This window comes from Halictus rubicundus, chromosome 9 (assembly GCF_050948215.1).
Source record: "Halictus rubicundus isolate RS-2024b chromosome 9, iyHalRubi1_principal, whole genome shotgun sequence".
Lineage (NCBI taxonomy): Eukaryota > Metazoa > Arthropoda > Insecta > Hymenoptera > Halictidae > Halictus > Halictus rubicundus.
The window spans coordinates 6,144,455-6,169,444 of NC_135157.1; the positions used below are offsets into that span (position 1 = coordinate 6,144,455).

A 24,990-nucleotide genomic window follows, 5' to 3' on the forward strand; every position below is an offset into this window, starting at 1 on the left:
CTCTGACTACAGAGACAAAACGCGTCACGTGACCGGGCCGTGGCGAAAGCGTGGAGGAATAGTGTCGTTGAAGGGGAAGGGTAGAGTAGAAAACAAACTTTGCTGACAACAATGACAACTCTGGTTATATGAATTGCACCCTACGTCGTCATGATGACCGTACGCCTGGCAAGGCTGGTCGAACAGCTTTTAGAACCTAATATTGACGTTCAATGGCTTTTAGATAATGTAAGTGATCAACATGAAATACTGGTAACATTAAAGGTTTACATTAATATATACTTTTCTAGTTGCAGTATATGAACAGGTGTCATATGGAGGATGTAATTGAAGAAAGAGCTGTTATCAAATTATGCGGCTATGTATTATGTTCGAATCCATTAGTAGTGGTTATCAACCAAAAATACCATATTTCTACAAAACAAAATAAAGTTTATGATGTGACACGACGTAAAAATTTTTGTAGTTCGCGCTGTTATGGTGCTTGTAATTATCTTTTGGAACAAATGCTAACAAGTCCCCTTTGGTTAAGAGATAAAGAAGACATACCGGATTTTAAAGTTTTACCAGCTAAAGATGTTTTACAAAGAAGTACGCCTGGAGATGAAGTTCATTTAATGGATTCTACTACAATAATAAATCCTAAAAGTGCAAATGATCATATAAACCATAATGAGACATGTAAAAATTCAGAAGAGATCGAAATTACAAAAACCCCAAATGAGAAGTATTCAGTAGCTCAAGCAGATAATCAATGTGATATAATAGATAGTAATGACCAAAACATCAACACCACAGAAATAAATAGTAACAGTAAAACTTCAGATTTTATTGAAGATCAACCTTTGATGAATTCCATTGAAACTTGTGACCATACAAAAGATAAATTAACTAGTTTAGAACATACAACTAATGATACTGATCAGTGTGTAAGTGATACGACTGCACAAGAACCTACTTTGCAAAATGATATTGCATTAGATAATATAAAACTTCAAGATGAAAAAGAACCTCAGAAGGATGATAAAAATCAGAGTAAGGATAATACTAATGAAGTTCAAAATGAGTTATTAAATACATTGGCAAAAACATGTAACACAACTGTTGTTAAGGAAAATATAGTTATTAGTGATACAAATGATCTACGAAACATAGAAAAGAATAAATCTAGGAAGCACAAACAGAAAGATCGTACTAAAGGAAAACAACTAAACGAGTTTTATAATTTAACAATCCACATTGAAGAGAACATAAAGGAGTGGATTAATGAAGATACAATTTCCTTATTAGCAGGAGATGAAGAATTAAAAAATAAATTATTAGAGAATATACTTCAACATGACAGGTATCAACATTTGTGTAAAAAATTAAGTAAATTGCAGTTTGAAGATGAAAAAGATGATACAGATTTAATAAAAAATACTCTGAAACCTATGCCACATTTGGCTATTCTTCAAGAAGAAGGAAAGAAAATGGAATTAAAAGTAAGTTATTTACTGTAAATTAACACAATGTATATTTGTGAATATATATGTCTTATTTTTAGGTGAAAGCATTCTTTAAAGGAAATACTGTTATAGAAATGCCCGAACGAACTACAGAAAGTACAGAACAGGACAATGATTTTGCTACTGTGTTACCATTAACAGATGCACATGCCCCAAAAGCGCTTCGACGACGAATATTTTTGGACAAACTTAATAGAATGTAAAACTAATCTTTATGGTTTCCCATATTATATTAAATTGTTACCTTTGTTTAACATTGCTAATTTCTTTTCTTTACAGATTGCCAGATCTGTTACGAGCATTAGCTGGTAGTAAAGTATCACAATATATGTACAATAATGAAAGGAATGTTTTAATAAAAGCATTAGTTAACACTTTTTCGTTATCAGCTAAAAATATTATTTTCAAGACTGCTGAATGGACACTTGTGGGTCTTATCATTATCAAAATGTAAGCATTTTAAATACATTATTATACATGAAATACTATTCATTATTAAATATATTTTCAGGTTGAGCATGATAGATCCACAATTAAAAAAATTATTGTTAACTAGACAGGCATCAATGTACATTTCAATGATATTAATGTCTTATAAATTGGATTCAAATTATTTAGACAGATTAATAATGGATCTAACTAATGTCACAAAAGTAGTTGATACAGGTGATATTCAAAACTTTTAATCTATTTTAAATTATTTACATCCTTTGCATGCTCGTTTGTATCTAATAATTAGGAGCTTTTGAGCAGTATTATTGTATAATATAACCGTTTTTATATTCATCGAATAATGAAAATCAAATGAAAATAGAAAATACACATTTTCATGTTATTTTTTACAGTCGTATGAAAATACAAAATCTGTATTACTGTTTGAATTCGTGTGATAAAACATGTATAGAGTCGAATACATAATTGTTTGCAAGTCAAATTACTAGACCATGTTCGTCAATGTTCTATGTATTAAACCTTGATTTCGGCGGTTTTTACAATGAAGATGGTGTGGGGACACCAGTGAGAGGAGAAGGTGGGCAATCAAGTCCTAATGTGTCCATTTGTGGAGTTGTTGCTAATTGATCCTCTGTCGAGCGACTTCCAATTTTTTCACGTAAAGCTTCATAGAGACTATGCACAGCTTCATTATGCTTAAACAACAGAAACAATGCAATGAAAGTATATATACAACATGTACATTATCTTTATATTCTTCTTTCTAAAAGATTATGAAGATACCTGACTAGTTGGTTGAAGTGCTTTCATCAGAGTGTGTAATCGAGTTGGTGGTAACTTTGGATGAATATACCAAAGCAATTTTAGTAAATGACGTGTAACATTATCTCTGCCAAGACCTGCTAGGAAAAATTCATCAAATATAACTGTACAGAAGGATTCGTTTGAAAATTCATCAGCCATGTTTAATATCAACAATGACACCTGTGAAACCATACGAAACATTTTACTAGCATATATGACACATTTGTAATAAATAGAGGTGTGCGAGAACCCGAAAATATCGGGTCGAGAATTTTATTCGGATTCTCGCATACCTCTAGTAATCAATAAAGTATGCTCATGAAGCATGACTTTAAATTTTATTTTACCAATGTATGTAAAAATGGATCTTCAAATGCGCGTTGTGCTTGACAATTTGGTAAAGTAGCTAAAACCCTCATTAATCCTCTAGCATCACCCCTTCCTCTTCCAACACCACCACCTCCACCAACATGCAATGCATAATACATAGATAAAACAGCAGCAACTCCCGAAAGTTGTGCGTATGCTTGACAAGCATCAGGTGGTGGACCAGAATGTTCTATTATAGCGATTGCGCTTTCCCTTTCATCAGGTGGGAGTTTACAATTTAATTGTCTTATTTGATCATCTACCTGAAAAGTGAATTATTTGTTCGTTGATTGTGCTACAAACATTTAAAATATTCAAAACATTATTTTACCATTAAAGACATAAGTGCTGGTAGGAACTTTGTAACAACTTGACTATCCAACTTTGGTTCCTTGAAGTCTTGTGAATCAATCATTTGCCAGGCGGACAAACCCAATGCAAGCATTCGTAGCAGTAAAACAAGAACTGCATTTTCTCGAGGCAATGCTTCACCATTTATTAGGTGAAGTGCAATTTTAATAGCACTGCTAGCAAGGAAGTTTACAGCATAAGGATCGCACAATGTCATACTTAAGTCACCTAACACTTGTTCTTGTCCTCTCTATAAAAAAAAACTACACATCATTCCATTTTTCTGTCTTAAGAAGTAACATCGTTAAATAAGAACGGTCTGTTTTATACCTTAATGCTATCCAGAAATCCTTGTAATTCACGGGACCTTTTAACATCAACATTCTTTTCTCTGATACACGCATCCAGGCACCAAGTGAATTTATGACATGGATCAACAGATATAATGTCTTGGACCTAAACAGTTATACGATAATATTAAATTTATCTGTTTCCTGCAAGGAACGTTTATCTTAACACACGCTTTCATATGATACAAAAAAACGTATAGCATTGCATTTAAAATATTTAGCAGTATTACTTTTTCCTTTCCCATTATTTTCTAATATTTATTGTTTGCCAGGAAAACGCTGGCTACAAATAGCGTGAACACCCTGTATTATAATAATAATACACTTACCTCTAAGTCATGTAAAGCCATTAATAATTCTGCCCTTAAGGTACAATAGTGTATATTCTTTGTACGTAAAAATAATGTCCTCAAAAACTGTAATACCATGTCATACAGTTTCACACTATGTCCGATCATATGAGCCAATTTTTGTACAACTTCGCCTTGTCTCCTTACCTAGTGACACAAACCATACAGTTTTATAATAATGAACGTTTCTGTATATTAACTGATTATATTTTTCAACAAATTTTAACATTTTCTTAAACTTCTTACTTTTACTCTTGTATAGGGGTCATTCCGAATAATAGTAAAATAGCCGATCGTCCGAGACAACAAATCGTGGTGCAGCGCACACTTTAAATAATTTTAATTTCGCCATTTTTAAAAACAGGTCTGTAAACGGGACACTTGCGGCAATATCCTCATTTTTTTTCAAAATTTTGAATATTTCCCCACTAGAAAAACACCTCATTCGTTTAAAACAATTACAAAAATTATTTGATTCATCAATTTGGTTTCCTTAATAAATTCAAGTAGGTCTTGTATTTTCTTATCTTTTAAGTTATCCTTGAGTGTACATTCCAACTTGAACTTATTGCAGAATATGTTGTACTATCCTTGCCTACATTATGATGTCTCTAATAACAAAAAAATTAAAAGAAATTATATCTTCACTATAAGCACTTAAAATATCATTTTCATTGGTCTGTTAGTTCAGCCATTATAATTTAATAAAAAAAAAGGTTGACACTCTGCTTTGTAGGTCTGTAGAACCAACAATTTTCAAGATATCGAAAAACCATTTGACACGCATTCCTATATCACTAAAGACTACAACATATTCGAATTTGAACAAAATCCAAAGACTTACTCCAAATAGTGTCCGATTTCGCGTGGAATGACCCATAGGCAAGTTAAAAATCCAAATATTTATTGAACAGTGTCATTTATAATATACCTTGGGAGAAGGTGTGAAGAAAAGGCTATTTAAATTTCTATGATCGAATAAAATTTGTTCCTTTTCAATAATATATCTACTGAACAATGGAGAAACCTCATCTCCAAACAGACTTTGATTGTCTTTCCAAATTTGTCGTTTAACCTCTGTATCTGCGTCATTGTATAATTCCTTTTCTCTAACAAGTACCCGTAAATATTTATCTTCTATGTGCGGTGTATTCCTTAAAATACACATAACAACAGGCCTCAGTGCCGAAACTCTTACAGCTGCAAAACTTTTAGATAACAGTTCTTTTAATCTTCTATCTCCCGACGAACCTTTCTGATCTGCCCTTTCTGTTCCTATTTCATTGATCCTTTTTACGAGTTTTTCTCTTAATTCTTCAAGAACCGATGCATGAAAATCCAATCTTCTCACACCATGAAGATCAAGTAAAGGTAACATGGGCCGCAATGAAGGTAATAAAATACCATTTTCTAACTGAAATTCTTCTATTGCTTTTAGTGGGTCTGTGCAACTTGTCAATGCATCTCTTAAGAAAACTTGTCCAGCTATTCCAAGATCCTCCAAACCATTCCCGCTTTCAGAGTTATTTTTGACAGTATTCATTCTGATCATAGCTGCCAAATGCAGGGGAGAAATGGCCGCTCACGAATAACGTGACGTAGAGCAGTGATGAGATACTGGACGGGTTTTGTGGCGCATGTGCTGTGAATCTACCATCAGTAAAGTACAAGTTTGGGTAAAATGGGGTACCTTGCCACCCCGCATAATTTCAAAATGAACATATGATATGTATATTTCAATAAAATATTAATAATAACTTTCCAAAAATTCGTAGCACACCTGTCTCGTCATCTCGTTCTGGACTTCTGGACCATTCTGGACTCTCCCGGTACTTGCCCACTAATAATATCATATTACTTTCTCCACAATATAGATACGTTACTGTGCTGGACGCGCATGCGTGGGAAAATCCGTCCAATATCTCATCACTGGAAGTAAATAGGTAGGTAGTAGGGAGTAGTAGAGGGAAGAAATTGCGGTATATTTGTTTGCGAGGGAGATGTCGCCATTGTCGGACGCTGTGACGGCTACTTCCTACGCTTGTCGGCAGATAAACAATAATTAGACAACACCTATCCTGCTACTACCTGACCCTGACCCGTCACCGATTCGTATATACTCACGATATTCCCGTTTCTATGGCAGGGCCGGCTAGATAGGTTTACTGTGATGGGTCCTCTAGCAGGCCCAACACTAAGGGCTGCCTAGGGTGGCCTAGGGCCCAGGTGGGCCCAGGACGAAACGCTCTCTTTCCTTTTCCTCCTCCCTCTCACACATTTTAGCCGCTGTCAAAACAAGCGTCGATGTCTCATTTGGTTTCAGGAAATAAGTACCATAATCCGTCGCATGGTGTGCACAAGTCGCATTAGTACACACACGCGCGCGCGTGTACGCACACACGCACACGAGAGAGAGAGAGAGAGAGAGAGAGAAAATATTATATGAGAGTGCTCACGCTCGGGGTTTTTCTGCCACCATTTTTGTCAGTATAGACCGAGATACATAGATCGTACCAGAGAGGAGATTTCTCTGATCATACCCACTTTCAGCTTGGAACAGAACCTATCCCCGTATGATCTCTGGTATATATATACATATAGATCGTGACGTCACACAGTCTTTGCGGTAGGGACTTTTTCTGGCACCGCAGATTCTGATCTTTTTGAATATGTTATTTTTTCATAAATAGTTTACGTCTTTATTATAAGTGTTTCAGATCCTATGTTAGTTACGCGAAAATCGTAATTTATTTCGTAACATTAAGTGTATTCCCAAACATTTTTCATTTTAAAATGACATTTATAAAATAGTATTTATTAAGCGTAAATTCTATTTTGTTTTGATCCCTTCACACATAAAATTGCACATGATTCTATTCTACTTTATGTTGTCCAAAAGTATCGAAATTTCTTCATATTCAAGCGCTACAATGAATCCGCAATAGTAAATATATGTATATATACACGTATACAAACAAAATGCAGATATTGCAAAATGCAAAATTCTTGATACAATAATATATATTTCTTAAAAGTATAACTTCATGCTCAGTTCATAGGCGTTACAGTAAAAAGCAAATTATGAATAGAAATACGGCATGTATATACACGTTGTCCTTCTCTCTTTGCAAAGTAACCTTATACGTGTAGGAACGTGTCTATGCGGATGTGCGTGTGTAACTCCTTCTAGATGTGTGGATACAATATATACATGTATATATATGTATAGATAGCACGAATACAGCATCAGATGAATATATGCGATGTATGAAGATTAAAATTATACGGAACTGTGTCTTAATCGCAATTATTTTGAATATGATGCAAGCAAAAGTGTAAATAAGACATTGCATTCGAATTTACTATAAATTCGTAAAGCGAATAGTCAAATACAGACAAGAATAAAACGTATTCGACAGAGCTTTTTCAATAAAAAAATAGCATCGCAGGTTACTTTTTCATTGACAATGGCACAGTCAACAGCCAGTGGAACGTCTTCCCGACGATATATGAGAGAACATGATGTTAGTTTACCGTCCTCTCCACGATATGTGGACAGTGAATGGGAAACCAAAGAGGTGATTGTTTACTATTCTTTACTTCTGACATTTAACTTTTGAAGTCTGTTTTTGTTAATCGAATACACTATACTTATACATACAACAGTGTAAAGAGATACCTTTTTACCTTTCTTTTCATATTTTTAACACTACCAACGAACAGATAATCTGTACCTATTTTGATATACACTGATTGAACAATTTATATGAGAATTTTATCTTATCTTAATTTGTTCACTAGATTAATCGTTTTAGGCTTTACGACAAAGAGAACTTGAAGAAGCACGAGCACGAGCAGCTCAGATGGAAAAAACGATGAGGTGGTGGTCCGATTGTACTGCGAATTGGCGCGAGAAGTGGAGTAAAGTACGCAATGAAAGAAATATGGCAAGAGAGGAAGCAAAAATGCTTAGAGCAAAATTAGAAATTGCTGTAAAAGATGCGAATAGTTACAAACATGAGTGTCAAGAACTTGAACTACAAAATGAACAACTTAAAAAAGAAATGGAAAAGATACATATGATATTATTAAAACATGCAGGACAATTTGACCAACAAATTTTTACAGTTTTAGAATCAGATCCACAATTACGGAGCACATTAGGTATAGAGGAACTTTTAAAGTTTTACAACAATGCAGAACACAGTGAAAGTGTTAATTCACAAAAAGATTTACTTACATGTAAAACTTCATTAGAAGAATCTAATGTATGCCTAGGAAGTCATAAAATTTTACCAGATAGAGACATCGAAGAATATGTATTGCAAGGAGCAGTACCAAAGCATGCTGTAGAATTATATAAAGAAGGTTCTATAAATTCATTGGGTAAAGATATTGCAAGATTAGTTGCAGATTCTAGTTCACTAGACATTAATATAGAGAAGCATCAAACTTCTTCACAAAATGATGAATCTGTGCAAAAAATACTGATGCTTCAGTATAAACTAGATGAAGCAACAAAAACAATTTCTACAGAGAGAGAGTAAGTTCTTGCAATGACATGATTTTGTTTATATTTTTAAATTATACTGTAATTTTTTTTACATGCTTATTAGGGAAAAAAATTCTTTGCATCGTGGTATGGAAAAATTGAAGGCAGAAATAATACAACTACGTAAACAATGTGATGATTTAGAAGAAAATAAAGCTAAAGCTATGAAAGATCTACTCGAGTTAAAAGATCGGTTTCACATTGAACTTGGTGACATGCAAGCTAATTTAATTGACGATTCTTCGAGTAGGGATAGTATGAACCGTCGTTTGTCTGAGCTTCGAACTGAAGTAGGTTTCATTATATAAATATAGAGAAACTATTTTGATTATTAATAATTGTTTATCGTTTGCTAATATGAAATTTTAGTTAGAGAAGCTTCAAGCCGAAAATGCTGCAGAATGGGGAAAACGAGAACGTTTAGAAACAGAGAAAATTTCATTGGAACGAGAAAATAAACAACTTCGTAATGAATTACATGATTTACAAGAAAGAATAGAATCTCGACGGTCACGTCCAGTTTCTACATCTGATAGTGATACAAGACAGTTGCAACAAGAACTTTTAGTTAGAAATACGGTTTGTATTCATAATTAGGATCGTAGTTTCTTTTAATCGACTACCACAATATATATTGATTGAATGAAAAAAATTGTTAGATATTAAAAAAATCTTTGGAAGAAAAAACAACTGAACTTTTACACGCAATGAGAAGATCAGAACAGTATGAAGCGGAAGTGAAACGAGTCAGAGCAAGAGTGGAAGAACTGAAGAAGGAATTAGCTACAGCTCAGGATGAAGTAGATGCTGCTACTAATAGTGTTCGTAAATTGCAACGTGCAAATGAAGATCTATTAGAGCAATTAGAATCTGCTAATGTACAATTGGAACATTTCCGTAACAGGTGAATAATAAAAATATTTATTATTCTTTTAGCAATATTATGTAGAAATATTCTTTCAAAATATTATATAAAATAGATTATGAAATATTTACTAATATTTACTTTGTTATTAGTACTGATTCTTACACGGTAGATCTAGAAGAGAATACTGAGGAGAAATTATGTGCAACAAATGATGGCAAATTAATAGATGGTATGTCTTAACATTTTAATATATGTAATAATTGAAAAACTTAGAAGAATATTTTCTGAATACTGTTTCAGAGTATGGATCTCCACAAGCCTAGTATTCACTTATTACAATAATGACACTATATTTGATCTGAGTTACAAATACGAAGTTGATAAATTGAGAAGTGCTTTTTTCGAAATTTTTTAAAACGTGTACCAGTCATCGTATTTAATTAAGTACTTGTTTATTAGCTAACTAAACGAATATTAACAGCATAAGCTATCATTTAATTTATTTGACAGGTGAGCTTAAATAACAAACAATCACTGCCTATTTCAGTATTGTATTAATATTTAAAATTCTTAGAATATGTTTTAGATTTATATTATTTACTTATCTTTCTTTTTTTAGATGTATATATTTATATTTTATACTCTTTTTATTTTGAAAGCTTTTTTGAATGTCTACATTTGTAAAAATCTCACATTCCAGTGTATTATTTTTCACGTATTTTCATTGCATGTGTATAAATATTGTATATACTTAAACTATCTATGTAATTATAAATTTTGCCTCTTACCTAAAGATTGGTAAAGTTGAGAAACTAGTGACAACTTTTACCTTCTATGATACCTGATATTTATGATTACAGTTTACATATTGTCACAAATATATGTAAAATACATAAAAACAGTTATGCGAGTATCTATATATGTTATGTAGTAATTAATTTTATGTAGAAGAACTATTATTTAAATTCGAATTTGTCCCTAAAAAGGAAATATGTGCTACATATATTTATCACTTGATGTAATTTACAATTGATGGAGTATAAGCAAGAGAAGCCTTTATTTGTTTCATATATGTTTTATTGATAAAACTGGATAAATACTAGTAACTGATGTGTCGTTATTAAAGCGATAATGATGTACATTCAGTACGATTACCTCAATAAAAATGATATATAGTATGTATGTGTGTGAGAGACAATAGAAGTATGACGTACATTCATAAAATGTATGAACGATCATAAATATTTGTGTTTGTAATTAATAAAAGAGTATAATAGTTTAAATTGTAATATAAAATATCTTTAGTATTAATATAATGTGGAGTAATGAATGAAAATAAAGTGAAAAGAACATTTATTATAGAATTAATAATATCTGATTAACATTTCACTGGACTACCATCAGGATGTGTTGGTATTTTTGGTTTGCAAATTTTTGTCCTACCGTGGGAACCGTGTACAATATTACAGGAGAATGTAAAATATCCACAAGTAGAACTTTTAGTGTAATAGCGATGCTCATACTTTTTTGGCGAATTTTTACCATCCATTTTTCCAGCAAAACTGTTTGTTATTGTATAATAACTTGGTTTTATTGGTACGTTCGCGGATTTGGAATAATCTGTGGATGTTTGTTGATTTTGGAGTTGGAAAGGGTTATGCTTTTGATGTTTTTCTTTGGTCAAAATATGATTTTCAGCTAATCTTTCATGGTTGGTTTTAAGTGATCTGGTTTCTGAACTTGGTGATTTATTCTCATGAGTAGTGGCTATCGGAGTTAGAGAAACTGATTGAGATTGAGATTTTCCATCACCATGAGCAATAGTTTCATCACCAGCTACAGATTTTACTCTTCCACGAAATCCGGGTGGTATTGTATATCCTGATAATGATTGTCCTGGCTGAAGCATATCTCCAGGCTGTGCCATTGTGGAATCCTGATGCACACGAACATCGTATTGATTTCCAGATGCGACGTGTATCATTTGTGACTGATAATCACTATTATTTTGCTCTGTAATATAATTTTTGGAATACTTTGCATTTGAAGCATGTATTTGTGATGCATCATAATCATCACCATCGTATTCTTCATCATAATCATACATAGTGTCATCCGTTTGAATTCTTTCACCAGAATGATTTTGTTTATTAGCTACACTTCGAGAAGTTTCTCTTGTTGCGTTGGCAAAAACTGTTTTTCTCGAACTCGAACTTGGTTGTAAGCCCTGCGAAGATTTATCTTGGTCGTAGTCTATATCAGAGGGTGTGTTTGTCAGTGAGCTCTCATTATTTTTTGTAATTTGTGGAGTATTATATGGTTTAAAGGGTTTGAATAATTCTGTATTTGTCAAGTTGAACTTAAATGGTTTCCTAGAAGCTGCTGCTCCAGATCCAGATCCTGCTTGCGCTGCGCCAGTATAAGTAATTCCATATTGAAAAGATCCTTCGAGTTGAGATTGAGATTGACCTCTATGCATACCACTTTGAGCAGAAGCTGTACCACCTCCACGGAAAGGTCTTGAATGTCTTTCAACATTCTCATCGGTCTTAAGGTATGGTTGGAAACCAATTTGAGCTTGACTCGATGTACTTCCCTCTCCATTTGCTTGGGCGTCTGCCATCCCACCTTTAGAACTTGCTTGCACCTGAGAATTAGTGCCATGATTCCATCCGCTGCTTTGTGCATTTGTTGATGTAGCACCAGACTCAGAATCCAATTGAACTTGGGCTTGACTTTTTCCATAGCCACCTGATCCTTGAGCATTACTTGTAGCACCTTCTTTATCACCACTAATTTCAGTTTGTGCACTTTTTTTGGTATCGCTGCTACCGGCTTGAGCAGAGAACGACCCAGAACCACTATATGTACCTGTTACCTGAGATTGTGCTGTTCCTTGTCCGTATGCTCCTTGAGAAGAAGCACTTGCTTGTGTTCCTGAGTCTGTTTGTTTTACAGAACTAGATGCTTGGGAATTAGAGTTATCATCTTCAACAGATGGAGAACTACCAGGTTGTTGGTAATACTGAGCAACTTCTTCAGTGTTAGTAGGTCTCATTCCGGGTGGATATTGTTTTTCGACACCTTGTCCTCTGTTTATGTACTCTCCTTGTCCATTAACACCTCCAGTCACATCTGGAATAGTTTGACCTTGGTAACCTTGCCATGTAGTACCACCTGGATATTGTCCTTGTTGTACTAGGTAAGGAGAAGGAATGGTTCCAGGTGGGCCAGGAAAACGAATTACTTTTCCGTCCAGTCCTATTGGCACTCCTGGTTGAATCACGTTTGTACCACCAGGTGCAATACCTACAGGATAATTTAATTGCTGAGGAATGCTTCCTGGAGTTGCTCTTTGAGTACTTCCAGGATAAGTACCTACATTTGTTGGTATTACACCAGGTATTCCAGAAGTGATAATATTACCAGTCGACTGTGGAATTATTCTTCCTGGATAACTTCCTGGGTAATGTACAGTCCCACTTACTTGGTCTGGTGGTAAAACACCACCACCATAAGACGGTATACTACTGTCAACACCAGTTATGGTAGTTCTGTCACCTACACTACCAGGTGATGCTCCGGGTACAATCACACCAGGATGTATTTGTCCAGGGTATATTTTAGCATCTGCTGTTACTTTTGATCCTACAATCATTTCACCAGGTTGCACAGTTCTATCACCAGGATAAATTACAGCACCACCAGTAGTAGTGCCAGGTGTACCACCAGGATAAGCTGCACCAGGTACTCCACTAGGATAAATGACACCAGTTGTTGTGCCTTGTAAACCACCAGGATAAACTATACCACCTCCAGTTGTTGTAGTACCAGGCATGCCACCAGGGTAAGTAACTCTACCTCCTGTTGTTGTAGTATCAGGCATGCCACCAGGGTAAGTAACTCTACCTCCTGTTGTTGTAGTATCAGGCATGCCACCAGGGTAAGTAACTCTACCTCCCGTTGTTGTAGTACCCGGTACACCACCGGGATAAACTATACCACCTCCAGTTGTAGTACCAGGTCTGCCACCAGGATAAGTAACACTACCATCTCCAGTTGCAGTACCAGGTACAACAGCAGGATAAACTACTCCACCTCCAGTTGTTTTAGAATCAGCATAAACTATACCACTTCCTGTTATTGTAAAACCTGGTACACCAGCAGGATAAACTACACTACCTCCAGTTGTAGTACCAGCCACGCCACTGGGATAAACAATTGTACCAGGTACACCAACTGGGTAAGTAACTCCACCTCCAGTTGTTCCAGGCATGCCTCCAGGGTATGTTATACCACCTCCAGTCGTTGTGGTGCCAGGTACACCACCAGGATACGCTACGCCACCTCCAGTTGTTGTGGTCCCGGGTACACCACCAGGATAAACTGCACCAACTCCAGTTGTTGTCGTACCAGGCACACCACTAGGATACGCTACACCACCTCCAGTTGTTGTCGTACCAGGCACACCACTAGGATACGCTACACCACCTCCAGTTGTTGTCGTACCAGGCACACCACTAGGATACGCTACACCACCTCCAGTTGTTGTCGTACCAGGCACACCACTAGGATACGCTACACCACCTCCAGTTGTGGTACCGGGTGCACCACCAGGATACGCTACACCACCTCCAGTTGTTGTGGTCCCGGGTACGCCACCAGGATAAATTGCACCACCTCCAGTTGTTGTGGTACCGGGTGCACCACCAGGATACGCTACACCACCTCCAGTTGTTGTGGTACCGGGTGCACCACCAGGATACACTGCACCACCTCCAGTTGTTGTGGTCCCGGGTATACCACCAGGATAAACTGCATCACCTCCAGTTGTTGTCGTACCAGGCACACCACTAGGATACGCTACACCACCTCCAGTTGTTGTCGTACCAGGCACACTACTAGGATACGCTACACCACCTCCAGTTGTTGTGGTACCGGGTGCACCACCAGGATACGCTACACCACCTCCAGTAGTTGTGGTCCCGGGTACACCACCAGGATAAACGACACCACCTCCAGTTGTTGTGGTAGGGGGTACACCACCAGGATACGCTGCACCACCTCCAGGTGTCATCGTTCCAGGTACGCCGCCAGGGTAGGTAACTCTACCTCCAGTTGTAGTACCAGGTACACCACCAGGTACACCACCAGGATAAGTAACTCTATCTCCAGCCGTTGCAGTACCAGGTGTACCAGCCGGATAGTTTACACCGCCTCTATCCCCTGTACCAGGTATGCTACCAGGATACTTTGCTCCTGCAATAAGAAGAATTTCATGCTACAGCTGAGTTCATTTTAATATTGTTTAATTAAGTTCATTCTTCAGATGTAGTACCATGAGTATATGTTGTGTCAGTGTCGGGGAGGTGTACATATCTATCTGGTGCACCCTCACTAGAGTACTTAAGACAGTCTTCACATCCGGTGCTTCCGAACGACATACTTTGCGCTTGGCCCATGCCACGAGTTCCGCCTTCAAATGAGTTTCAAATTTTATTTTACGTTTTATTCGAATAGTAAATGAAATAAGAATATTTTGAGATACTCACTGACTACGGCGTGGGAAGTTTGTTGTGTTGCTTCTGCTTCAGCCTTGCCTTCTTTTTGTTCGTCGTTGCCCGTATTCAAATACTGAGACTGTGTTTGTCCACGAAATCTTCCTCGAGGATATTGAGCTTGCCGTCGCGTACGAGCTCGGCTAACAATTTCATTAAGTTTCTCTCGCTCTTCGAGCATTAGTTGTCTTTTGGCTCGGCTTATCAGCGGTGTTAGAACTACGTCAGCTACTCGTCTTGTTACAATATCATTTTCATCTTGCGGAATCACATTGAAGAAGGGATCTGCCATTTGTTCGATCACTGGCACCGTATTTTGCAATAAAATTAATTCACGTCCATGACAGAATTCAATTATTCTACCTCCAGCCATTTTCCATGCCTGTGAAAAAAAGATAATAATAATTCTAATAAAAATAATCTTGCAAATTGTTAACTACTCACCTCTAATTTTGTTAAAGCATTCGTGGATACGTAGAGTATCTTCGATATTTTCTTTTGTGTTCCATATCCTGGAAGATCTTCTATAGCAACGCTATCGTCCATCTTCTCCAAGTAACAGACGTTTTCTTCTTTGTCTTTGTACGCTTTAAAGTTCTGGAAACAATTTAACGCATGTATAAGGTATTTGTATATGTTCATGTTGAAGTGAAAGTATTTATTACCGTATCATAGTCGTAAAATGTCCACTGTTTCAACGGTAAATATTCATCCGTGATAAGTACTCCGGAATCATCGTGAACTGAGCGATCGAACCGTGTTTTTTCCTGTAAACAAGGTATTGAGTTGTGAAAGTGTTAAAAAAAAATATATTCAAGTTGTTAAAAGGCTGCAGCTACTTCGAAATAATTGAAAATTGTAGAAGTCATTAATAAGTAAAGAAGGTAACGGAAAGAGAAACGCGATACAAGAGAAATTAGGAATGGGCCGAGCTATTTACTATCAACTTATCACACGAACTTTGATCTTCAAATCTTTCTCTCAAGCGGTTCTACCAAACGCTAATTTGTATTAGCAAATTGAACAGGTTTTCAAAAATTATAAAGCGCCGTACAAACAGAAAACTGCTTTTAAAATACATTAAACTTTTTACTGTTAATTCTATGATATTAAACATGAACGTAAATCGCAATGAAGCATATTCATAATACGTTAAACAAATGTATATATTAGCAAATATCGATGTTTTGATAAAGAATGATGAAAGAAGATATTTTTGTGGAGCAAATTGTAAAAGCGTAAAGCATGAAATGTGTTACAAAAATTTTCGAGTTTATTCGACAACTGTTTTACGTTGCGGCAGTTATGGAAAACTCAAGGCTCACGTTTTACCGTAGTACAGAGTTTGTAACATAAAAAATCATGAATCTTTTTGCAGACGTACAAATCTTTACACGAAGTTGTAGCACGAGGTGGTTTGTAATTTGTTATCAAAGAAAAATGTGTCTCTAAGCGAAGGGAGTGTTATGAACACGTTGAATGTCGCGAGGCTCGCCGGTGACCTGCGCTATTAAATTGCTTAAGAATGAATTGACTTGATGCAAATTATCTAGATTATAGTGCAAGGTAAAGACTTCATTATCAAGTAGCTAATAATTGTTATTGACAACGCTGATATCTTCTATAATCAAAGAAATTTGTGTGAAACGAACAAAATTCGCGCTGCATCCAACGTGTTAAAGAAAGAAATGAACGATAACTTACTATGTATTCCGAGAATGCCGTCCCCGAAGAGAGGATCAGGAAGGCAAGGATCAGTCGCATGGCTCGAGCTGAGGTCGCGATCCTCTTTGCGACTGTTCCCGCTTATTTGATGATGATCTAGGTAAGTTGAATCGCTGACTCCCACCAAATACCTCTTCCCATTTCGTATTCCTCTTCCTATGGCTTACTTGTGCTCGATCTCGCGAAAAGATCAAGAGGCACGGGGATTTGGATTAAAGCATAGGAAGGGGGAAGACGATTTGATAGGAGCAATTCTAAGAAGCACGGGCATGTAAGTCGTGATGTAAGTGCGTCCGCACTGTTGTAAGTGTTACGTTATCTTCTGTCTTTCGCGATGTCTGGATCACGTTACAGGAACGCGTTTATGCGCTTCTTCAAACCGGCTATGTTTAATTCGCAACGTATAAACGGTTTGAAAAACGTTCAGAACGTCGATTATAATCCAGGCAAACGAAATGGATTACGTTTCTTTCAGAAATGAGGAATCATTTTCGATAACTATGCTTTAATGTGTTCTATTTATTTGTCGGTTTTTAAAACGTGATAGAGATCTCTGATTTTGTTCCTTTTTTTAAACTTATAGAATCATTTGAATTATTAAGAGAATATTTATTTTATTAAATATTTATTTAATTTATTTTGTTGTTTCGTTTTGGTTAAATTTGTTCTCCATTATGAATTTTCCCCATTATGAAGTCTGTTAGGTTGTAAATGAAACGGGTAATTTTGTAAATATTTTACGAAAAGTTTAACTTTAGTTCTAATACTCAAACATAATTGAAAGATGATTGATGGCATTAGAAGAAAGAATCATTGGAAATGGAATAGTTCTTTACAGTCGAATATATTACTCCTTATGTTTTAGTAACAATAAAATCGTACACGAATACGTATAACATATTTTTAATACAATTTTTTTATTTGACGTTTTTATCCAGTAATTTTTCAATTCCTCAAGAATTATTATTCCATTATATAAAAAATTCGTGGTTATCATGGGTAATATTCAGTGAACATTCTATTACTTAAAATTCAAAATAGTTCATTTCGTATGTTCACACTGATATTTGCATTCGCGCCATTTTCATTATTTAAATACAAGATTCTTTTCATTATCTTTTGCTGCACGCAGAATTCCGATAGCGATAGTTGTATCTACATGAAATTATGCCGGATAAGAGCAATCGACTTTTCTACAGTATTTCGCAGTTTGCTTTATAGGGCACAAATATCTTTCTAATCGTAAACGATATCGCCTAAACTCGGCTTACGTGGCTAGCATCGGCTGACTAAGATAGATGCTTTCCCCTTCGTTGCCCTAATTATGAACTCCAAACCATTTGGTAAATACAGTAACTCGTTGTTTGTTCCGCTTTGAGACACTATTAACTATCGTATAGTTATAGTTCATCGGTTCTATATGAAGAGATCAATGACTAAAAGCGAAGCATTCTGATCGCTATTTTTCATAGAACTTCTGTCAGATAGTGTTCATTATATAAAGGCACAACAGTATTTCGCTTCGCTAATTTAAGAAACAACCATTACTTTTTATCATTACACTACTTTAACCAGCATAAAATGATCAATATTTTACGAAAAAATCAATCTTTTTAATATTCATTATGCTTCAAAACTAAATATAATTAATATAAGCACAGTAATTGGGTCCCTTACCCTGGTAACTGACCCTTACCCTGATCTATCGTGGGTGACGCAATGACATAAACTTAATAAACAGTTATTTAATGTGATTATTGATTTGTACTTCAAAAATTATTGAGAACTGATCACTATTCGTTGCGTCAATAAAACTACGTTTTATACATTTTGTGATTTTATACCGATGAAGAACTAAAAAGTAAAGAGTTAATCTGACGCTTCTGCAGATTAAATAAAGTGGAGTGTTTCGGGTAACCAAAATTATCTAGCGAATAGTTTTTCTAATAAATAGGAGAGCATCTTGTTATGTAACTTCCGATACCCGATCACCCCGGGAAGGTTGACATAAAAACATTTGCTCTATTAAAACGCATGTATTGCGGTATGTATATATTTTCTCGTTGTAATAGACAATACTTTTACAATTCGTAGAAAAATTGGTAAAATATTTGCTTAGGCACTCCGGTGTACAAATGGCACATTACATACGTAAAACAACAGTAAATTAAATTGCGCTAATTAAAAGGACTAATAATGCGAGATACTCTAACTCTAAGTACTAATATGTAACGTAGGGAATGCTATTTACAACGTGTTGCTCACACGACTATACAATAGAATATTACATATATCGGGATCCCTATGTTCGATCTACGATTTAGATCGATGACTAGGATGTGTTAATGTATAAACACATTCTCTAATGTACAACTTTACAGTGGAAAGAAAAGAAATTGATAAACTACGTGAATCTTTTATTATAGCCGTTGCTATTCGAATTTCCGCGCTACCCTGTTTGCTTCGAAATCTTGGTCGTATAAACAACGAAAATTAATTTTTACACTAATTACAAGGTTTATTAAATTTGTTTGTTCATATGTATTTCGTCGGGTAGCGCTTGGAATAGCAATACGGGATTGGACTAGTTTACACTCGGACTGTTACCATCGGTCGGTAACGGATATAGAAAAAAATTCTTATTTATTGTACAGTACGACCAACAGAAGGCCATGTGACTGCATATGGCAGTCGAATTCCGTTTAACTTCGAATCACAGACAATACGCGTTCTATTGAAAGAAGAAAACGCGTTTAATGCATTACAATATAAACTACCGTCTTAGGCATACGTTCGCGGCCATCATGGCGACACCCGAAATTACATTTATCTGTTTCTCTATCGATCGTTCCGAGGAAAATCTTAGGTAACAATTTGACACTTTAAATCATATTTTGAATTTTTCGCGGGTTAAATCTTTCGTTTCTTCGATTATCTCGATTGTCGTAGTTGAACGGTTGAACGTTCAGTTGAAAACGATCGCAAAAGTACGCGGTGGTATTCTAATAAAAAATTGTCAAACATATAAATATTTCTACGAAGTCTAATTAGAAGTATACAGTTTCAGTTCTCAAACCGTTCCTTGATCGAGTTTGCCGCCCTCAACTGACATCCGTTGACATTCTACGATCAAGTTAGTTTCAAGCATCAAGGAATTTCTAGCTGCCTGGAAGGGCACGCGGAACTTTGGGTTCGATCGACGTGAGTAATATTAAAGTTAGCTCTCGATTTAATAGGCACTGGATTTCACTTCAGGTCAATAAATTATTCCCTTAATACAACGGCGGCGGCGTGTCTTTAAGAAAGAAAACAAGAATCTCTCTACGCGAGATTAGCGTGTAAGGCACGATATTAGGAATCGACGATTCACCGTTTCATCTTTACTATGACTATCTGCTAGATGGTCCCTAATTAGGAAGGTGTATGGAATAATGTTTGTCTCGCAACCATTGTCAATCGTGGTTACTCGATTCATGAATGAATTCCTCGTCGTAATTGATTCTACGTTCGACTATGAAATGGGTGGTCGCTTCGAAGGCGTTATTCGGTAAACACGAGAGAATTTCAAACGTTCCTGCTACTAAAAAAAAAAAAACCAAGACTTAACGGACTTATCTCGATAGTGGTAGGAATGACACTAGTTGCTAGCAAATAATGACGTGTTTTTGAAAGACGATGGTGTACCTGTTCGTCTCTTCGCTTTCAGATAATAATTCGTTCACGACCAACGTTCCGTAAGAATGGGGTAGTTCTTGGCGCGTTACGGAACTGTTTCTTATCTACGCTCGGCAATGCAGTTACCTGCGATACGAGGATCGGCATGGTAGATCTCTACGCTATAGCCAGATTGAGAGTCATCGTTGTCGGTCTGGAAAACGCGGAGGATCTCGTCGGATCGGAGAAATCGAAGCCGCTCGAGGAACTTTGGTTCTCGTTACCGAAACGGCCGAGGTGCTCCGGATTCGGTGAAATGACGGACGTTCTGATCACCATTCGTGATACGCATTCTTGGTCCTTCGTTAAATTATCAGACACATTTCTACCCGGTTCCTCGACCGGCGTTTTTACCCTGCAGGGTCGTTTCAATGACGGAGTCATCGTCCCCGCCTCCGGTATCCTGGTGTGCCTGATGATCGCAGAGAACGCCGAGGATGAGCTTCTTTGGTCGCGGTTCAGGTCCAGTCGAGGAACTATCACGCTGGTAGGGGATGCCGTGACACAGGGGGTTGTTGTCGGCAGTCGGTTCGAAGACGATGACAATGGAGGACACGGTTTTACGGGGGATGCCATCTTCTGATCGTTCGCGTCTGTTCTATCCGCGGATGATCGATGATGGGCGCGCATGCAGGACGATTCCTCGTGTTTATAGAGATACGACTTCAGGGCGAACGCTTTGCCGCAACGACCGCACACGTGCGGCTTGGTGTTCGAGTGCGTTTGGATGTGGGCCCGCAAGTTCGACTTGTCGGCGAATGCTTTGTTGCAGATCGTACACTTGAATGGCTTCTCACCTGAAGCACAAAACGAAAATGATTATGAGTCATTTTGCTTTATGAACTACAATTTTCATTTACAAACTGGTGAACCGAAAAACTACAAGAGTTAAAAGCTACAACTGCCAGAATTAGGAAAGCATATATTTTTTGACGAATTCTTACTTGTGGGAGTAAATATACGAAATATCTAAGTAAACAGATTGATAATACTTTCTTATTTAGTTCATATGTCTATCTCGTGTTTTATCATGCACCATACTCTTACCTGTGTGCGTTCGTATGTGTCCCTGCAGCAACCACGGCCTCGAGAAGCACTTGCCGCAGTAATGGCACTTGCACCCCTGATTGTGCGTCCTGACGTGCATGCTGAACGCAGGCATGCTGACGTAGACCTTGTCGCAGTGTGGACATCTCCGCGCCTTCTTATCCCCGAGGGACCTGTGGGTTTGTCTGTGTCTGGCTAAATTCGACGAAGTCGAATACTTCTTCCCGCAATCCGGACATTCGTGATCCTCGTTATCTTCGGACTTCGACGACGTTTCCGTAGATGTCGAGGTTGTCCTTCTGCTATGGGGTATGGTCGACGGTATCGACGAAGCGGGGTCCAACTCCGTTTTGTCCAACGAGCTATCCGACACCTTCAGGCGTCGTTCCTCTTGCAAACGGTGAGAATGAGCCGACACGTGGATGCCCAAAACGGTGTTTCTTTCCGAGTGGCTTTGGAGAATTTCTCGTTCGGACTCGATCCTCTCGAAGAACAGCCTTGTTCTCTCTCCGAGTGTTTGTTCGTCGTCCACCGTCCTCCCGTGATCTTGAAACTGCATCTCCTGTTGTTTCGATCGCGGTGCCATGATCCTGTCCGAAAATTGAGCGCATCTAGGCGAGGCCGGCTGCTGATAAATCATGTTGCTTGGGTGAATCAACGTGCCAGCGGCCGCGGCAAGGCTCACTTCGGCCAATTTCGTTAGATTGTACAGTTCTTCGGGGCATTCTGACGACGTTTCGCTGCCGCACTCGCTCGCACCGTCCGATGTAGGATGACTTCCGCTGTAGTCGGCCAGTCTTACGCCTCTCTCGGGGCTGAAATCTGAACAGAGGACAGGGGCTGTTAAACGCACCACTTATTTTCGACTTTCCCGTAATGGTACCGCGAATCTCGTCGCGTCCAACGAAATTGTAATTTGTCACGCGAATCGCAAGCGCCAGACTACTGTTGCGCGCTACGAAATTTAGAGACGATCAAATTGCGGCACGCGGAATCGTTTATCATCGTTAGCAAGGTTCCTACGGTTCGACCGCGGCTGGCGAACGGCCAGAAGATTCTCGTGATCGGACTCAAGGAAATTCCGATTGATACTTCGATCTGGTTCGAACGGTTTCGTGGTACGTGTTCGAGGGAACAGGTGACTTTGCTCCGTGGTCGTTGTCGAGCTATAAAAAGAGGCTCCTGATGGATCGCTTATTTATGGTACCGGGGTTGTTTAAAGTCTGCGAGAATTTCCCCATAAAACTCGGTTCGTTGTCGAGCACTATTTTGCCAGAAATGATGTTCTTATGTAGAAGCTACTATAGATTCCTTCAGCTTTTTCTAATCTCATTTAAATCAGAAAATCCCTCGATATAAGTTCATAATAAGAAAGACCCTATTGTTTCCCGAACTCGCTATTCTACCAACAAAGATTTCACCTCGTGTATTCTCACCCTCATTGTACTTTATCTGTTTAGATCAAAGACTCCGACAGCAGCACTCTGTCCGCGCTAAGAGGAATTGCAACAATCGGCCAAACGATTACAGGAAATGTCGGGTTGCCAGCACGAATCTAGTTTAGATACACAGGGACTTTTTTTTGAAGTTTCGCATATACGGGATTGAACGGTGTATCGAGACGGTCGGAGGAGCACCTTCGCGAGTCTACCGCCTGCTCCGTTTTTGGGGAGAACGGAAATAGAGCACCTCTTCTCCTCTCTCTTCTTCTTGTCGTTCTTTCTCCCTCCGGTCCTCGTCTTTTCTGCGTATTTCTGTGTACGCGCGCGTTCGCCACGAAAGCTTTGGAGGGGTTGACGGCATCGCGACGGTATGCGCCGCATGAGCGTCGTGACGCATCTAGCGTCTCCTATTCTTAAAACCGCGCGTTGTGCCACCTTAATCACGAAGCAACGACCAGCGGCTGTTCTCTTGGCTCGGAGCTTTTGATCGAGGTCAACGAGATCGACGCGGACACCTCAGGTCTCGCAAGCTCGCGTTCAAACTTCGGTGCGCGTTTACCACTTATGGTAGTTTCAGCGGAGACTTTCCAATCAGATGCGAAATACCCTGATTAGATGCACCCTGATAGGTTCCTCATTCTTTCAAGAACACCCTTTCTTTGATTCGCTAGCCTGATAAATGTCTTTCGGCAATCTGACACACGGAACAGTAAGCTGATTTATGGATCGAAGAATAGTAGCCGCGGAAAAAGAACTGTTTCATTATGATCAAGTTAATTACTGTTATGGTAATATATGTCGGTGATTGTTGACACTAGAAGCTACGGATGGAAGCTAACCTGCTTGGGGTAAGCCTGACGAAGGAGGGCGAGAGGGTGAGCCAGGTCTTATTACGCTCATTTGCATCGTGTTTACAGTCGCTTGCGTAAGGAACGATCTAAATCCCTTTCGACCCTAGCTACTTGTCAGAAATGATACCTTATAGTTTGAGTGCATGTAAACTAGCACGGATGCTGAATACAAATATACCAAGAATAAGCAAAATCTGCGTACGTTTTCTATTTAAAAAATAGAACATACGAAGATTGGTTGCATCGACGAAGGAGCAACTTCGCCTACGACTATTATCCGCAACGAGCAGTTTCGCGTTCGTGCAAAGCGGATCTAAAATCTAGCTAGAACGCGGAAGATCGGGAAAAATCCTGGCACCGGTCGCCAGAGCACGATCGGCTCGCGATAGCACAATTACGAAAGCGAACAACGTACCTCTTCCGGATCCGTCGAACTCTTCATCGACGCCGTTGTACCGGCGATGGGTGATCAGGAAGGCCCGCGGCATTTTCGTATTCCTTGGTGGTCCCTCTATAGTCCCCCACGAATCACACAAATCATACCTCGGTCCCACTGTTCACTCACGATCACTGAGATTGGCTTGCGAATAGGAGAATTTACGTTGATCGAACTCGACGGAACGGACACGCGACTCTTTTTGGCTTTTGATGGGAATTCGTGTGTACACGCGTAAAGCGCGTGTAAATAAATAAAAAAGCTCTCGCGTGCGAATGGCGACCGTGCCCTGTACTCGATGAAGGGGGTGCGTCCGCCTCGAGGTTTTCGGGCGTAATAGTTGCTCCGACTAAGATTCGGGGCTACATATAGGAGCGCAGCCTCCCTCGCCCTCCGCCGCGTACGCCACCATTTTCTTCTTCGTCTTCTTCTTCAGCTGCCGCGCTGCACGCGCTCGGAAGGGTGTCGTGTCGGCTGCTTCTGTTTGCGCGGTGGCGAAGTGTGTGACCACCGTGTGCACCACAGTTTTTCCATTCCTTTCTACGTACGCGATACGCACAATGTTGTGCGTGCGCTATACATATGTACGGCCGACCGCGAGCACGCAGGATC

The 24,990-nt window shown here is 38.2% G+C and overlaps 5 protein-coding genes across 14 annotated transcripts; 2 read left to right on the forward strand and 3 right to left on the reverse strand.

The window, feature by feature from the left end:
* The first annotated feature begins 44 nt into the window (after positions 1-44).
* Positions 45-2,461, forward strand: LOC143357446 (putative RNA polymerase II subunit B1 CTD phosphatase RPAP2). 2 transcript variants are annotated; one of them, XM_076793951.1, is made up of 6 exons: positions 45-228; positions 291-1,484; positions 1,547-1,707; positions 1,788-1,958; positions 2,020-2,174; positions 2,354-2,461. In XM_076793951.1, exons 1-6 carry the CDS (start codon positions 151-153, stop codon positions 2,359-2,361), a joined length of 1,767 nt encoding a protein of 588 aa, XP_076650066.1. In that variant the 5' UTR covers positions 45-150; the 3' UTR covers positions 2,362-2,461. The 2 variants fall into 2 exon arrangements, with proteins under 2 accessions (XP_076650066.1, XP_076650065.1); XM_076793950.1 differs by lacking the exon at positions 2,354-2,461 and having other exon boundaries at positions 2,020-2,194.
* Nelf-b (negative elongation factor B) lies at positions 2,036-6,462 on the reverse strand. Of its 2 annotated transcripts, none has more exons than XM_076793949.1 (9): positions 6,310-6,462; positions 5,117-6,114; positions 4,165-4,332; positions 3,816-3,941; positions 3,466-3,735; positions 3,113-3,397; positions 2,745-2,945; positions 2,472-2,656; positions 2,036-2,174 (listed from the first exon to the last, which is right to left on the reverse strand). In XM_076793949.1, exons 2-8 carry the CDS (start codon positions 5,735-5,737, stop codon positions 2,498-2,500), a joined length of 1,830 nt encoding a protein of 609 aa, XP_076650064.1. In that variant the 5' UTR covers positions 5,738-6,114; positions 6,310-6,462; the 3' UTR covers positions 2,036-2,174; positions 2,472-2,497. The 2 variants fall into 2 exon arrangements, with proteins under 2 accessions (XP_076650064.1, XP_076650063.1); XM_076793948.1 differs by lacking the exon at positions 2,036-2,174 and having other exon boundaries at positions 2,320-2,656; positions 5,117-5,835; positions 5,966-6,114.
* Positions 6,463-7,295: 833 nt separating this feature from the next.
* LOC143356937 (coiled-coil domain-containing protein 102A) lies at positions 7,296-10,976 on the forward strand. 2 transcript variants are annotated; one of them, XM_076793011.1, is made up of 7 exons: positions 7,296-7,763; positions 8,001-8,728; positions 8,802-9,027; positions 9,107-9,316; positions 9,397-9,641; positions 9,755-9,834; positions 9,906-10,976. In XM_076793011.1, exons 1-7 carry the CDS (start codon positions 7,653-7,655, stop codon positions 9,926-9,928), a joined length of 1,623 nt encoding a protein of 540 aa, XP_076649126.1. In that variant the 5' UTR covers positions 7,296-7,652; the 3' UTR covers positions 9,929-10,976. The 2 variants fall into 2 exon arrangements, with proteins under 2 accessions (XP_076649126.1, XP_076649127.1); XM_076793012.1 differs by having other exon boundaries at positions 7,636-7,763; positions 7,987-8,728.
* LOC143356935 (uncharacterized) lies at positions 10,013-17,052 on the reverse strand. Of its 7 annotated transcripts, XM_076793008.1 has the most exons (8): positions 16,868-17,052; positions 15,829-15,930; positions 15,608-15,760; positions 15,158-15,545; positions 14,944-15,081; positions 14,526-14,864; positions 14,430-14,477; positions 10,013-14,381 (listed from the first exon to the last, which is right to left on the reverse strand). In XM_076793008.1, the coding sequence occupies exons 1-8, from the start codon at positions 16,925-16,927 to the stop codon at positions 10,984-10,986; spliced, it is 4,626 nt and encodes a 1,541-aa protein (XP_076649123.1). In that variant the 5' UTR covers positions 16,928-17,052; the 3' UTR covers positions 10,013-10,983. The 7 variants fall into 7 exon arrangements, with proteins under 7 accessions (XP_076649123.1, XP_076649121.1, XP_076649122.1 ...); XM_076793006.1 differs by having other exon boundaries at positions 10,013-14,477; XM_076793007.1 differs by having other exon boundaries at positions 14,430-14,864.
* Positions 17,053-18,927: 1,875 nt separating this feature from the next.
* Positions 18,928-24,720, reverse strand: LOC143357079 (uncharacterized). The gene is made up of 3 exons (XM_076793282.1): positions 24,358-24,720; positions 21,650-22,471; positions 18,928-21,399 (listed from the first exon to the last, which is right to left on the reverse strand). Exons 1-3 carry the CDS (start codon positions 24,428-24,430, stop codon positions 20,720-20,722), a joined length of 1,575 nt encoding a protein of 524 aa, XP_076649397.1. The 5' UTR covers positions 24,431-24,720; the 3' UTR covers positions 18,928-20,719.
* Positions 24,721-24,990: the final 270 nt, after the last annotated feature.

Coding starts and splice junctions, on each gene's coding strand:
- LOC143357079 (XM_076793282.1), bottom strand. CDS start 24,430: ATGCCGCGGGCCTTCCTGATCACCCATCGCCGGTACAACGGCGTCGAT. Junction 22,472..24,357: donor GTTCGACGGATCCGGAAGAG/GTACGTTGTTCG, acceptor TCCTCTGTTCAG/ATTTCAGCCCCGAGAGAGGC. Junction 21,400..21,649: donor ACACATACGAACGCACACAG/GTAAGAGTATGG, acceptor TTTGTGCTTCAG/GTGAGAAGCCATTCAAGTGT.
- LOC143356937 (XM_076793011.1), top strand. CDS start 7,653: ATGGCACAGTCAACAGCCAGTGGAACGTCTTCCCGACGATATATGAGA. Junction 8,729..8,801: donor ACAATTTCTACAGAGAGAGA/GTAAGTTCTTGC, acceptor CATGCTTATTAG/GGAAAAAAATTCTTTGCATC. Junction 9,835..9,905: donor TGATGGCAAATTAATAGATG/GTATGTCTTAAC, acceptor ATACTGTTTCAG/AGTATGGATCTCCACAAGCC.
- LOC143357446 (XM_076793950.1), top strand. CDS start 151: ATGATGACCGTACGCCTGGCAAGGCTGGTCGAACAGCTTTTAGAACCT. Junction 1,485..1,546: donor GAAAGAAAATGGAATTAAAA/GTAAGTTATTTA, acceptor TCTTATTTTTAG/GTGAAAGCATTCTTTAAAGG. Junction 1,708..1,787: donor TTGGACAAACTTAATAGAAT/GTAAAACTAATC, acceptor TTTTCTTTACAG/ATTGCCAGATCTGTTACGAG.
- Nelf-b (XM_076793949.1), bottom strand. CDS start 5,737: ATGATCAGAATGAATACTGTCAAAAATAACTCTGAAAGCGGGAATGGT. Junction 3,398..3,465: donor CAGCACTTATGTCTTTAATG/GTAAAATAATGT, acceptor TTCACTTTTCAG/GTAGATGATCAAATAAGACA. Junction 2,946..3,112: donor ATCCATTTTTACATACATTG/GTAAAATAAAAT, acceptor ATGGTTTCACAG/GTGTCATTGTTGATATTAAA.
- LOC143356935 (XM_076793004.1), bottom strand. CDS start 16,927: ATGCGACTGATCCTTGCCTTCCTGATCCTCTCTTCGGGGACGGCATTC. Junction 15,546..15,607: donor ATGCTTTAACAAAATTAGAG/GTGAGTAGTTAA, acceptor TTTTTTTCACAG/GCATGGAAAATGGCTGGAGG. Junction 14,865..14,943: donor TGACACAACATATACTCATG/GTACTACATCTG, acceptor TTCTTATTGCAG/GAGCAAAGTATCCTGGTAGC.